This window comes from Nannobrachium achirus (assembly GCF_963921795.1).
Source record: "Nannobrachium achirus genome assembly, chromosome: 4".
NCBI classification, from domain to species: domain Eukaryota; kingdom Metazoa; phylum Chordata; class Actinopteri; order Myctophiformes; family Myctophidae; genus Nannobrachium; species Nannobrachium achirus.
The window spans coordinates 42393802-42408518 of NC_137813.1; the positions used below are offsets into that span (position 1 = coordinate 42393802).

At 41.2% G+C, this 14717-nt stretch overlaps 2 protein-coding genes across 3 annotated transcripts in view; both read left to right on the forward strand.

Annotated features, from left to right (window-relative positions):
• ints1 (integrator complex subunit 1) overlaps positions 1-3440 on the forward strand; it is a 45991-nt gene extending 42551 nt beyond the window's left edge. For both annotated transcript variants that reach the window (XM_080724160.1, XM_080724161.1), the window contains exons 45-49: positions 74-187; positions 603-673; positions 2032-2123; positions 2285-2394; positions 2962-3440. In XM_080724160.1, the coding sequence (XP_080580286.1) occupies positions 74-187; positions 603-673; positions 2032-2123; positions 2285-2394; positions 2962-3077 (503 nt within the window). In that variant the 3' untranslated portion in view covers positions 3078-3440. The remainder of the gene's footprint in view (positions 1-73; positions 188-602; positions 674-2031; positions 2124-2284; positions 2395-2961) is intronic.
• Positions 3441-10287: 6847 nt separating this feature from the next.
• LOC308282915 (uncharacterized protein) lies at positions 10288-12718 on the forward strand (the record flags this gene model as incomplete). Its single annotated transcript, XM_080723304.1, has 3 exons — positions 10288-10522; positions 10886-11043; positions 12290-12718. 3 exons carry the CDS (start codon positions 10288-10290, stop codon positions 12716-12718), a joined length of 822 nt encoding a protein of 273 aa, XP_080579430.1.
• Positions 12719-14717: the final 1999 nt, after the last annotated feature.

The following is a 14717-nucleotide window of genomic DNA, read 5'->3' on the forward strand; positions in this document are numbered from 1 at the left end:
AAAAGTTAGAATATGTAGATTGGTTTTGCTAAATAATAATGTCAGCGGCTTCTCTGTTTTTTCCTTCCACCAGATGAGTCGTCTACGGGGTCCCTGCCACTGGTCAACATGTCTGCATCCGTTTCACTGACCGCGGCTGACATGACCATGTACCTGAAGAAGATGTCCAGAGGAGAGGCAGTCGAGGGTAAGTAACGCAGTGGTTCTCAAACCTTTTCATGTCAAGGACCCCCAAATCGATATTTTTATTTAATTTTGGCCACGGACACCCTTTTGGAAATGTTTTCCCATGGACACCCAGAAGAGAAGATTTATGTTAAGAAATTACCCAAATTATTCAAAATTCTCAATTTGTGTAAATATATTTGTCAAAGAAATGTCAAAAATAGAAGATGTACAAGCTCATAGCGTGCCACAAAGTGATGCGCTATGAGCTTGTACCTCTGCTATATAAATGGTATATAAATGGATAAAATTATTGAATTAACACATTTTGCTGGGGATCCCCAGACCCCACTTTAAGAACCAATTACCTTTATTGCAATAGCAGGCACAGAAATAACGTTGTGGTCACGTGTTGATGTTTCTACTGTTTGTTGCAGATTTACTGGAGGTGTTGACGGAGGTAGATGACAAGTCCAGGAGGAGCCCAGAGATCATCCAGTACTTTACAGTGAGTCATAAACAACAGTCTGTGGATGTTCAGCCGTTGGTTGGCACCAGTACAGGAAAAGCTATTAAATGCATGAATCCGTGCACCCCTATTCTGGCAAGAGCATTCAGAGAAAATTTCGAATCTACAAGCTCACAGCGCTTCACGACGCAACGCGTTGTAAGTTTGTAGATCAGCTATTTTCACTGAAGAATTTGGTTTAGAGGGGTGGAAAAAAGATGCCTCGCGGAATACTACATCCGGTGACTTCCGGCGCCTATTGCATTGTATTCTACCTGGTGACCATGGTAACCAGGTAAGACGTCTCTGGAGGAACTGGCAGCCATTGTGTTAATAGCTGCATAATAAGGGTAGAGCTTACATATTGGGCCATGTTCATTTATGATATATCATACATACCGTCTTTGTCCGATGAAAACCTTGTATGTCCAAAACCGTTCGTTTTGCATTTATCATTTTCACTACTTTTGTGCGACGGCCTTGTCTGATGAAGCAGGGCTTTACTTTGCGAAAGAACATACAAATTTGAAACTTGGAGATACACCCGACAACGACGATATTGTAGATCGGGAAGCAATCAGAATTGGCCAATATTCAAATATGAGATTGCAAAAACCGATGGATGATGCAACCGATGTTTACATTTGTTAAATGTTACAGAACTTGAATGAGTCCGTGATGGCTAAACATCAGATACCTTTTCAAATCAATCCATGTTTAAAACACTATAACCACTTAAAACGGATAGTTCCCACCCTTGATTATGATTGGAATCTATGCAATTGCTCACTCTGAAGCAAGTGCCATTCCCCAGATCTTTATGAGTTAACCACACCTACACCGTAACCCAAACTGAAGCACCTGCAAGCTACTGCACAACCATTAATTGCCCCCGATGAACCAAGCACCTGCAAGCTACTGCACAACCATTAATTGCCCCCAATGAACCAAATTACATTGATTCCGGAGGGTCCTACAACTGAATATCCTCTAAACAATATATGTAAGCCATTTACCATGAGAGGGAGTGGGTTGTTGGCTGATTTACCACTGTTTCAGGGTTGTGCCACAAGCCGCAGTCGAGTGGCAAACAACCCCGAAACAGTGGTAAATCAGCCAACAACCCACTCCCTCTCATGGTAAATTGCTTTTCCATATAAATGAAAGAAAACACAGTTGTAACTTGCAAGGATCTTTAGTTACAATCATTAATTGTTTTAGTGGGCGGGGTCCATGAGCCAACTCAAGTTTGTTGGCCTATTTACCACTGTTTTAAACCAATCAGAATCCAGTATTTGAACATGTGACTAGAAAAAGTGGTAGAAATGTTTGTTTTCTTTTTTTTCTTCCCAATTTAGAATGATCTACAGAGACTGATGACTTCCTCAGAGGAGCTGTGTCGGAACATGGCCTTCAGCCTGGCCCTGCGCTGCATCCAGAACAACCCCTGGTAAGTTCACTGGACTCAAACATTCATCCAGGGCAGGGCATTGTAGCACAGAAAGTCAGTCTGTTTTTGAATGGTGTTTGGAAAAGTAAAATAAAACAAAAACTATTGTATTTTTGTATTGGTATAAATCTGACTTGAGTAACATGCTTTTTCTGGTACAGCCTGGCGACAGACTTCCTGCCCACCTTCATGTACTGCATGGGTAGTGGTAACTTCGACGTGGTACAGACAGCCCTCAGGAATCTGCCAGAATATGTACTTCTCTGTCAAGGTAAGAAAAATAGTCTACTCTATTGCTACTTATGCCTGGTATACTTGGTTGTGCACCGTGTCGCGCACCGAAATTAGCCGATTTGCAAGCTCACTGCTGTCGCAGCACAACGCGCTGTGAGCTTGTACATCAGTATTTCTTTTACTTATTGCTTCATAACTCACAACTTTGTTGTATATTTAGTTTATTTTTATCCCCTCTTTGAGGCAAGAAAATTAAGCTGGTAAAAAAAATGTAAACCTCAGCAGCAGTCATGTTATTGTTACTATACTAAAAAATGGATTACACTAGTATTCTCTGGAATTTTGACTACTAAGTTAATACTAATACTAAAATTAAGCCGGCAGCTAGTGGAAACATCAGAGCCTATGGTATATGCTCTCAGGTTTCTCATCCATGGATTATTTTAATTTCATAATGTCACAAGGCAGAATAAAGTCTTTCACTTTGGTATCAATACTAAATCTATGTATGTGTCTGTGACTATAGGGCGTAAATGTGTTATGTTGTTTTTTACAGTGCTCAAAACAATTCATACATATCGACGTGTCATTTCTCCCCTTGCAGAGCATGCAGACATCTTGCTCCATAAGGCTTTCTTAGTTGGGATCTATGGCCAAATTGACACCAGTTCCATGATCGCTGAGTCTATGAAGGTCCTTCATATGGAAGCAACAACATAAAACCCCATTAGCACGACTGCAGAAATGATTAGAGTCAGTATAATCACCCCTTTTCTTTTCCTGTGGTTATCTTAACCCTGTAATGTAATTTTATCTTGATTGATAGACAGTGATTCGTAGTGATTTCCTTAAGTATTTGGTCAGTGGCACACTTTTCATCTTGGCTTACTGTATCTTGACTTATGAGTACATAAAAAAGGCAGAACAACACTTGTAAGTGTTGATCCAATACAGTACGTGTGAAATTAACTGTTTAAGACTGTTTTACTGGCATCATACTGGAGCTCATTGTATGTGTATTGAATTCCTTCGATGGCTAAACTAAGTTCCTTAAGCTTTTCATTATACAGTACATTCAACTGCCATACCGGATGTAAACCTCTGCAATGTTTTCTGAATAAAAAGGTTCTTGGTAAAAAAGAAAAAAAAAATCTTAGTTTATTTTCATCCCACTTGATAACATAAATTATGTTGCATCTTTCAACAGTTATCTTTGTTACCTCCACCAGCTAGAAGTTTTACCACGGTTTAATTTCAAAAGCAGTTTAGTGGAGAAATTGTATAGGATAAGCATGGAAATTTCACAAGAACCAATTATTGCCTTTCATATTAATATTCCGGCACCTCAAACGAGACGGATGGGGAGAAAATAAATGGAGCAAGACCTTGTGTCCTTTCATTTCATTCCAATATTTTTTGTGTCCTGATAAAGCTGGAAGCGGCTGTCATAAGTGTGCTCACTTTTCACTGGGGTGTAGCAAACAAATTAAAGGCATGTTGCCAGCGCTGTGATGGAAACCGTTTTGCCATGAAAGCGTGAGTTGTTTTGCCCAGCGCCGCAGACTCCATCTGAAAACCTCTTGGAGAAGTCAAAGCGGTTCGGCGGAATGATGTGCAGGCATGCTTGCGACGCGGGGGGAAATGGACGCTCCCATTTATGGTAAATTAACCGTGTCAGTAATTGGTCAATCATTCAGACCACAGGGTCCTTTGAAGACGTGGTGTGGGTAGACCATTACACATCACAAAAGGCTGTTGCTGGTGTTTTGTTACATGTGAGAATGCAGAGATTAACCTGTTGCACAGTGAAGGTTAGCTTCGCCTCGCTGTGCGGGTGAGACAAGTCCACACTGGTGGGTCAGTGGGAACTGTCATTTAGGACTAACAAGCACTTGACTATATATCTATCTAATGGGTCTTTGCCATCATACTTCAACTGTTCCCCAGATATGCTGCTGACCTTCTGGCTGATGTGTTAATTGCACCTGTACGGTGTCCTGTAGCTGGCTGAAAGCACTGTTTATAGTTATCCATCAACTTACGACACAAGTCGCAGCAGCCTAGGCTCTTGGTAGGGCGCCAGCATCCTATTGGCTGGGTGGCAGTGAGGCGGAACAGAGATGAGTGACAGTTAACGAGGAGGAGAGGAGGGGGGGGGAGCAGGTTGTCACTGAGTAGCCTGATGAACCACTGACAAGTTAACAACTGCTGGTTTTATTCATCTCAGCAGGTTTTGGGGTCCTCCAAAGCAGCTGTTAAAAAAAACCTTCCACATTTATTACATTTGAACATTTATTAATTATCCATACAATGCAACTGTGATGCAAACATTCTTTTATATTTTTATACATATACAATTGTGATAACTCATTGTCTGATATCAGAGCATAAATTGTCCACCGACTGACCGTCACATGAGTGCAAGTCTGTGGCAGACGTCTGCGATCCACCGACCGACCGACCGACCGGCCGCACCCTCTAGGCATGTGCAAATCTGTGTTGTTAGGCAACGGTTTTCTGTTTGTGTCTGACATCAGTGCATGTTGTCCACCAGCCGGTCCCTACACAGGGATCCAACACCCAGAACCCCTCCACACAGGGATCTATGCTTCTGCTTCTGGAACTTTTTACGTATATTTGTCATAGTTATGTTTAATAATATCTCAATATAACAATTTCATTAAAAATGTATAATAACCCCATTATTTCCCCTATTTTGAAAAGTTGTCCAACAAAAAGCTGACATGGACATAGCCATGTGATAAATTGTGAGCTTGTAGATGGGCTATTTTTGCTGTTTGCTGTATGAGGAATTATATTTTTCTTAAGTCAAGTGGCTAAGAAAATACCCCCCCTCTGTTTTCTGAATCGTACCCACCATTCAGCTATGGGAGGGGCCCCGATGTGCTGCTACCTGCCCGCGCACATCTGTCGGCTCTGTGTCTTCCTCTCAATGGCACCCTTTGCTTAGATCATCTCCTCTTCCTCCACGCATGAGTTGCACTTGGCTTGCGTGGAAAAAAAATGTGGACTGGCTCTCGCCTCTCTCCTGGCTGGCACTTTGATGTCTGAAGTGTGATTGCTCTTGGATTGTGGCCGCTTTCCCTTGAAGGTCTTGACATGAAAAGCAGGCTGGGCTCTCAGGTTTATCCCATGGCCAGTGATCCAGGACTAAAACAATCAGCCTGCTCACTGTGGGATACTATTACCAGAGAGAGTGGGGCACCGTGCATAGGGGCTTCCTCAGCCATGAAATACACTATTCTTTATCTTTCTGAGATACAAAGACATTTCCACTGTGATGATTGAATTAGACGCATTTGTGGGGCTGTTAATAGATTTTAGTTTGGGGTTTGTGCTTGTCTACAAAAGTAAAATATGAATGGAATGGAAGCACCCTGGAAAATAGATTCTAGGCATTCTGCACATGAGAAGGAAAAGACCAACTGTTTAGCATTTGTAATGAATAAAAAAAAAAAAAAAACAGGCTAGTAATTTCAGTTAAGATTGACCCAGTCTGATAAGTGTGATAATGTGACATGTCATTAACGGCAGAGGCACAAGTGACAGCCCTTAAGCCTCACTTATACTTTCATTAAATATTGATCTTATCTTTGCTCATTGCTGTTCCAGGCTGCAAATTACACCAGATAGATATATTCCCATGACACCGGAACTAACGATAATCATCCATCTTGACGTGACATTTGGCAGAACTCTTGTTTTATGAGTTAAAGTGCCATTCTAATGGATGGGTGGGGATGATACTGTGCATTGTTCGCCGCCTCTGTCATCTCAAGTTTTATTCGAAAACATCTGGAGAAGAAGAGGAGAGAGTTTAGGCACTTCAACCATGGACACGAACATTTTGTCACTCTAGGGCAGAAACCTTGTATGTCCATATTTCATATTTTGAGTTGTGTTGTGTTGTGTCTATGTTGTCTACATGTCCCCTATTAGATAGATATAGATAGATAGATGGACAGACAGACCTTTATCTGCAGGGTACATTCAGTTCACACAGGATGTGCACAGAAAAAGAGCTAGGAGTAACAAAATAAAAAAATTGTGTAAGCAATTATTGTGGGATTGTGAAAATAGTACCAAAAACCAGGTATACTACAGAAATCTTGCTTTGCTCCCTGCCCTTGGAATAAGCATGATTAAAGAGCTAACATGATATTAACAGGTAGGATAATAACAATATATATTATGTGCATATAGTCCAAATAGGAAATCTCCTCCCAGTTGAGTTGGTAGAACACAACAATCAATACTTTGTCACGTGACACTGACAAATTTAGCAAACATACCCAATCTACAACGATGTGACGCATTGTGAGCTTGTAGATCTGCTATTTATAAAATATATATTATTTATACAAAATATTTTAGCCTACCGGTATGTTAAAAATAGGCATACCATGTTGAAAGTGGTTAAAGTTGTCTGTGGATTTGATAAATATTTAACAAATGAAAAGTATTTACAGAAGTTTGTGACTAAAATAAATAATAACTACATTGGATTTTTCTTTTATTTACGTAAATTGTAATTCTTTCAAAGATGTCATGACAGAATATATTACAAAAATAAATTGTTAGCATTTTTGGAGATTCTGTATGCAATTAATGACATTAAAAAAATGATGCTGATGTATGGATGTAATCATCGATAAATGTTGATGCATATTTTTAATTAGAAATGTTGATGCATATTAGCATTAATTGGGATGGGGGAGGTGTACATGTGGATCATTACATTATCTGAGATTCATGTCTGTGTCACATTCTATTCCAAAGGGGCTTCCAGGTGTCCCTTTCCCCTGTAGCTCTTAATGAATGGATGCAAGCTCAAACAAGTCCATTTCCAGCTAAAGCCACACTAATGGGTAAGAGGCACTCCTTTGGTGGGTTTTCTAAACCCATGGAGAATGTGCATCCTTCCCTCCATTTTAGACCCTTGCTAATGATACCATGATTGTCATTTAAGCGGTGGATCTCGAAGGTTGCCCTGTGATCCGGGGAGTTGGAAATGCCTGTGAGGCCATGCAGTGAAGGCTAGCGTTAGCCATTACCATTGTTGCCTTAATGCCCCCCTCAATTATCCACAACCAGCTCATTTGAACAAGCATTTGCAGACTGATGTCACAACCACCCCATTGGTTCTTCACCAATTTCTTGCCTGATTATCTGGATCAATAGGCATTAAAGGACCAACGCTCAGACAAACACAGGCAGGTGGGAGATCTACTTTCAGTCTTGACAGGAATCCCTGGGTCTGTCTACCTGTGTGCCAGGGACACACACAGTGTTTATTTAGCCACCGCTCAAATGACACACTGATAATCTATTTTCCTTTTCACCTCAGAAATTGCAAATCCTAAGATTCTCTCTTTCTCTCGCTCTCCCTCTCACTCACACACATCCCCTCACCTCTTCATATCCTCTCTCTCAGGGACGTGCAGAGAATGTTAGAGAGGCAGGGGCTGACATTTGTAAAATGGCCTTTTGGTGAAAATATCGTAAATGGCCGACCTCCAAGCTCACAACGTGTCACGCTGCGACGCGTTGTGAGCTTGGAGGTCTGCTATTTTCAGTGCTTGATACCACACTGAACTAAGCATAATCAAGTCAATACTGGAGATGTGGCGACAGTGGCGTACAGCATGGAGTTCTACACAGAGAGGGCAATATTTCAACATAAGACATTGCATTCAAGTTCCGGAGAGTTTACCAAGCAATCTTCGTTCCTACTCTCACCTATGGTCATGAAGTGTGGGTCTGACCGAAAGTATAAGGTCGCTTGTGCAAGCGGCCGAAATGGGTTTCCTCAGACGGGTGGCTGGTATCTCCCTTAGAGATAGTTTGAGAAGTTCAGTCACCCGAGAGAGACTTGCAGTAGAACCGCTGCTCCTACACCTGGAAAGGAGTCAGCTTAGGTGGTTCGGGCATCTAATACGGATGCCCCCCGAGCGCCTTCCTGGAAGGTCCTTGATGCACGTCCCACTGGGAGGAGACCCCGTGGCAGACCAAAGACCAGATGGAAGGATTATATCTCCAAACTGGCTTGGGAACGCCTTGGTATACTCCCTGAGGGAGTGGAGGAAGTTGCTTGGGATAAGGAAATCTGGAAGTCTCAGTTGGAATTGTTACCCCCGCGACCCGATTCCAGATAAGCGGTTGAAGATGGATGGATGGATGGATGTATGGAAAAGGCAATTCTCTTGAATGCTGCCTTCAGGTATGGCATGGAAAGAGGACATTTGATTTTTTTTCCCCTCCATAGTATTAACTGCATTCATGGTCTGGAGAGGGCACTTTTTACAGATGGATAAAAGGGCAGGGGCTCAAGCCCTGTTTGATGTGTATGTGTGCACGTGCCTGCTCTCTTTCTCTTCTCACACATTTTCAGCGTTGCACCCTGACCTCCTTATTACCTCTACATGGGTATTAATTTAGTGTTTGAACAGGTGCAGATGAAAGGCCCACAGGTGAGAGAGGTGCCGCTGTGGAATGACCAGACACTGATTCACCAGCTCATAGGTCTGACTCTGAATTCACAGCTATGCCTATGGCCAGCTGTGTTCTGCTCCGGTTCTGGGCTGATCAAAGCCTGCTTGGCCCACCAGTTTACTGTGGTGACAACACTGACAGCGGCATGTTTTTGCTGCTGTCTAAACTGATATGTTGTCCACAGGACATGCCGTTAGGTGATATGTATCTTCAGATTAATTGACACACCTGTGTCTCATACTCATATAGACTGTGCATACTATCATCCCATCATCAGAGATCCTTCAACACACAGTCACAGCTGCCTTAGGAAAACAAAACAGAAATGTGTTAATGATCTTTCTGTCTGAGCTCTTAATGTGTTAAGGTAAACCGCAGAGGACCTGTGGAGAAACTGTATGTTGTTTTGGGTTCTTCATGCATATACCGTACGTATACGGTATACCTGTGTGTTTATGTATACTCACTGTATGTATATGTGTGTGTGTGCGTGTGCGTGCGTGTGTGTGTGCGTGCGTGCGTGTGTAATATATATATGTACTGGTGTACTGGCAAGGGCCAGAAAAAAAATATTCAAGCAAGCAAGCTTTCCCATATGTCTTGTTATGAAGAAGAAAGTGTTTATTCTGGAACCAGTGCTTCTGTGTTTTCATCATTGCAACAAGACTGTTTTCATTATGTCTTCATTGGAGTAATTTGTTTTCAACCTTGACAACTGTTGAACATAAGAAAATAGTGAGTACGTGTCTGACTTCACATTCACATATAGTCTGTTCCCCCTCCCAACTGGATTTCCAAACAATGATCTGACATCCATGTCACTGATTGAAACTTCAGAAGCTCTGAGTGTCTTAACTTGTCCAAGTTCCAACAGAGAAAGACTTGGGGTAAATACATCATATCAATGTAATAAAAGAAGATGGCATTTTAGGCACAGTTAGTTGGGAACATTATAACTGCAACCACTGTTGACATGATCCTATGAATTCATAATCAATCAAAGATAACACGTCATTTGCACTTTTGTTGAGCCCAACACTGCTGTCTGTCAGAACCCACTAGGAGTCAGGTGACATGGGGAAGGAGGGGAGAAGATGGGAGTGGAGCATTAACAGTCTAAGGTGAGACCACCTCCACTACTCAAGTCATACCTTGTCTTTCCAACTAGCACCTTGTGTCTCACCCGAGCTCCCTAACCACTCTTGTCAGACAACTAATTGGAGAGATTAGTGTTGTGGCTACAATATAGTGGTTTCATTACTATTTCATAATTACCTTTGTTTGTTTGTTTGTTTGTTTCAATTTTGCTCGAGTGATGCTATCTACTATTCAAACAGCAGCCCTGTAGGACACAATCTTGGCCCTTTTTTACCGGATTGACACCAAAGGCTGGATCGACTCATCTCAGGACTTGGACATGTTCGGTCCTGGGCAACTAGTATCGACCCTCTTACCTGCAGTGTTCCACTCGCCGATGGCTCACTTCTTCCCTGCATTTCCAACCAGACTGGGCTCACCTACTCAAATCCTGATCCCGGGACCCCTGATCAGCTATGAATCCTTGAGGAATTACCTCCAACCAGAGCCATGCAAGGAAGCCCTGCTTCTTGCAACACGGGCAGCAGGGATGGGGCAACTCACAGAGGTCATAGGTGAGTTGGCTTCAAATCTCCGCTTTCACTGTAAGGTCCTCAGTGTTCATTTAACTATGAGTGCACAAATGTCTATTTTGGTTAAGTTTGTTACTGAGTCTAGAATCTGTGCTTCATTGTGTGTCACACACCTCACAACCGAATTTGTGCTTGTGTGGACGACATTCAGATAGTCAGTGACGCCATTTGATTGCAGTATAAATGTTTACAAAAGATTGGCTAACAGCTCGTAACTAACAATCAATTATCAAGCAGTGTTAAAGTGGGTCTAATGAACGTTATGCTAATTATCCAATCTAGAGCCATTAGTTTCTTGTCACCCGTTGGCAATTGTGTAATTGGCGCTTGTGCTGTGCTTTCCAGATGAACAGAGGCCAGTGAAGCAGCGTCGCGCGCGGGCCAACTACAGCAGCTGGCAGCTGGAGGAGCTGGAGAAAGCCTTTGAGACCACCCACTACCCCGACATCTTCATGAGAGAAGCCCTGGCCCTCAGACTGGACCTCATAGAAGCAAGGGTTCAGGTATTTTCTGCAACCACTTTATGGCACTATTGTACAGGTGCCATAAAACAAATGTAGCACATCGTCACTGTTAGGTAGAAACCTTGTATCTCCAAGTTTCAAATTTGTATGTATCTATGGATGTTTTTTTTTTTTGTTTTCCTACATCATACAAAAGTGTCGCACAAAAGTAGTGAAAATAGCGTTGCAAGGCATTGTGTGCTTGTAGATTGGATATTTTCACTATTTTAAATCATTTTTAAAATTATAAATGCAAAATGGTATAGGACATACAAGGTTTCCACCCAACAACCATGAAATATAGCACATGCTGTTTTTCCATAAATTGGTATTTTAAGAATGTAACCACTTAAAGGAGTGGTTCATTACTCAATAGAAATACTTGTGTTCAAAGATATTTTTTGGTCATTCCTAAGACAAAAATGTAATTATAGTATATTTACCCCCATTGATTCCGGAAGGGTACACAAATGCATTTGGGTCCCCATCTGGAATCAATGGGGGTACATTTATTGTAATGAAATTATTGTCTTGAGTGCAACTAAAACAAACAAAAAAATATATATATATTATTGAACACAAGTCTCCATGGCATGAGTAATCAATAGACAAAAAGTCATTTTGGGGGTGAACTACTCCTTTAAGCCCTATTTCAAAAGTAGTGAGAATAGAATATTATTATTTTTTATGTATGAAAAAAAAAAAACTAAAAAAAAAAATGTATTTTTTTTTGTAACAGTAGGTCGCATTTACTATGAAAACCTGCAGCTCATGTGCGCCAGTCAGTCACGCCTCATGTCACACTCCATATAATGTATGCCAAGACAGAATTCTTTTGCAATGTGACTCGCGTCACATCAACCACACTTGCAAATGAATTCTGTCCTTGTCCCTTTTATGCCCATAAATGGAGATCCCTGATGTCATCAATATTAAGCCCATATCTGGGAATGCCCATATATGGGCATATTGTGTCAGTCTCATGATAACCAGTGTGGTTGTTGTGACGCGAGTCACACTTCTAAATTAATTCCGTCCTTGTCCCTTTTATGCCCATATATGGAGATCCATGATGTCATCAATATTATTAAGCCCATATCTGGGAATGCCCATATATGGACATATTGTGTCAGTCTCTGTTGTTTCAACGCAACCTCATCTTTTAAGGCGAGGTCGCTTCTCGCCCTTATGGCGTCTTACTGGTTATTATTATTATTTTAATATATTCTTATATTTTTTCATCCAGGTGTGGTTTCAAAACCGCCGTGCAAAGATGCGGAGACAGCTGAAGCTTCAGGGCCAGCTTGCAGGGCCATACGTCAGGAAGGACCAGGACCAAAAAGTGGAGAAAGTGAACATGAAGAGTTCACGGCAGACAGAGGGCTCTGACAGTGAACACTCAGAGAGGAGACAGGAGGCAGCCGGCTACCCATGGACAAACACTGCGAGCGCTGCCACGGTGAGCCAGCGCGCGCAGGCTGTTGACCAGGGGCCAGGGGACTGGGGGGACGGGTCAGCCAGGCCCAGCTCAGAGGAGCTCCGCTCCTGTAGCATTGCAAAGCTGCGGGCCATGGCCCGGGAGCACCAGGCTGAGATCCAGAACACTGTGCTAGTCTCCTCAGAAGGGGACACACCGTTACAAACACAGGAAGCTGATGCCATGCAGAATGATTGATAGCTTTCCTTGTTCCTGTTTGTAAAGAAAAGTATACAATAATACAATAATGAAAGAACAAAATGTGAATAATAATAACCCTTGTCCAGGCATGATCATTATAGATCTGAATATTTATCAGTACTGTTTGGGGGATTCATGCATTATCATGGTTAAATGTTTTTATTTGAGCATTTCTGCCATACAGTATGAAACACAAGTTTTTATTGGCCTTGAATTCATTTTCTATGCCGTATTCTGTTAAAAGGAAAATAAATTATAGTATCTTGTACAAAACTGTACATTTGAACTTAATGCAAAACATTATGTTACACATGCATGTAAAATTCATATAGCCTACCTTGTCTCCTATATTATTATGTGGATGGTAATCTCATTTGAATACAATTTCTAGTTATGATGTCTAGTGTAATGCAATGCATTGTCCATTCTGGGGCCTTAGGTTAGTGTTCCCAAGTTTATCTGCTGGCATATGTTGTCCCATTAACTCTACTGTTCAGTTCAGGCAGATTTGAAAATGAAAACACTCATGACAATTTCTCAATGATCTCATTGATGACACGTCCGTTCCCTGAGCTATCCTGTTACCGTCACAGACACAGGCAGGATGTTTGCGTGCAGCCACAAGTCCTCAAAGGAAACCATGGAAATAGCTGACAAATGACCTCAGGAACAGTGAGTCCATAAAGATAACATGGCAAATATAGCTTGTTGATTATCTTGCATTTTGGAATGATATTTTTTTGGTCCATTGCTTTTGACATGGGTTCAGTTAGCTAACTTAAAAGCAAGTGTTTTGGAATAATCTAATATACCTACCTTGAGCGATTTATAATATATATATAGGCTATTTTTTCTCTGTACATTGTAGTGGTGGACATTTTTCTGTATGAACATAAAGTATGGTAACACATCATTTCTTAACTTGCCGCTGTAGTATACCTGCCCCAGCCAAGATCTGTCTCACTCTAAAGGCTGTATGGGAAGAGAAGATGTACCATGTCTCTTTGCACTTTTTGGTAAACATGCTTTGGGATCATCTTGGGTAGTTTGGCTGAGCTCCTTAGCCCTTTAAACAAACAACTAGGTGTAATATGATCTTATGTGTTATTTCTTACAAATTCAGGATAACGTGAGCAGGCCTGCATCTGTGTATTTGTGCGAAGATGAAAGTTGGATACACTTTAACTTGGTAGTTGATTCAATGATCGCACACTAAAGAGAATGTACTTTTTTATTTTATTACATGAATCAGAAACAATACAAACTGAACTTGAGTCCATAGAACACTGTAAGTGGTGTTCTAACAGAGGTGGAAGTAGTAAATGCTTATTTGTTGAAGTAAATATATGTATTTGTAAGTACAGTAACTGAGTCAATCAAAACCAATGTATGCATTATACTATACCCGATTCACAGTGTATGAATCCATTATTGCCACATCAAGTGTGGGGAAAAGAGAAACTATATTTTCATAAAAAGCACAAGCCTTTTAAAGGAGTAGTTCACCCCCAACATGACTTGTTTCCTATTGATTACTCATGCCATGGAGACTTGAGTTCAATAATGTTTTTTTATTTGTCGCATTCCTAGGATAAAAAAGTTGATTACAATACATTTACCCCCATTGATTCTGCATGGGGACCCGAATGCATTTGGGTCCCCATCCGCAATCAATGGGAGTAAATTTACTATAATCACATTTTTGTCTTAGGAATGCGACAAATACAAAAAGATATTATTGAACTCAAGTCTCCATGGCATGAGTAATCAATAGAAAAGAAGTCATGTTGGGGTTGAACTACCTCTTTAATCATGCTAAGATAATGCATGAAAATAATGCCAATTTCTATGGCACAAGTCAAATCATATCTTTCACCCAACATTTCACTGATGCCATTGGAGAAATATTCATTATTTTGTGTGTGCCTCTGGTGTATACTGTGGTATAATGTCTGTAGTGCAAGTAGCCTGCTATCCACTGTGTATAATGTTGGAC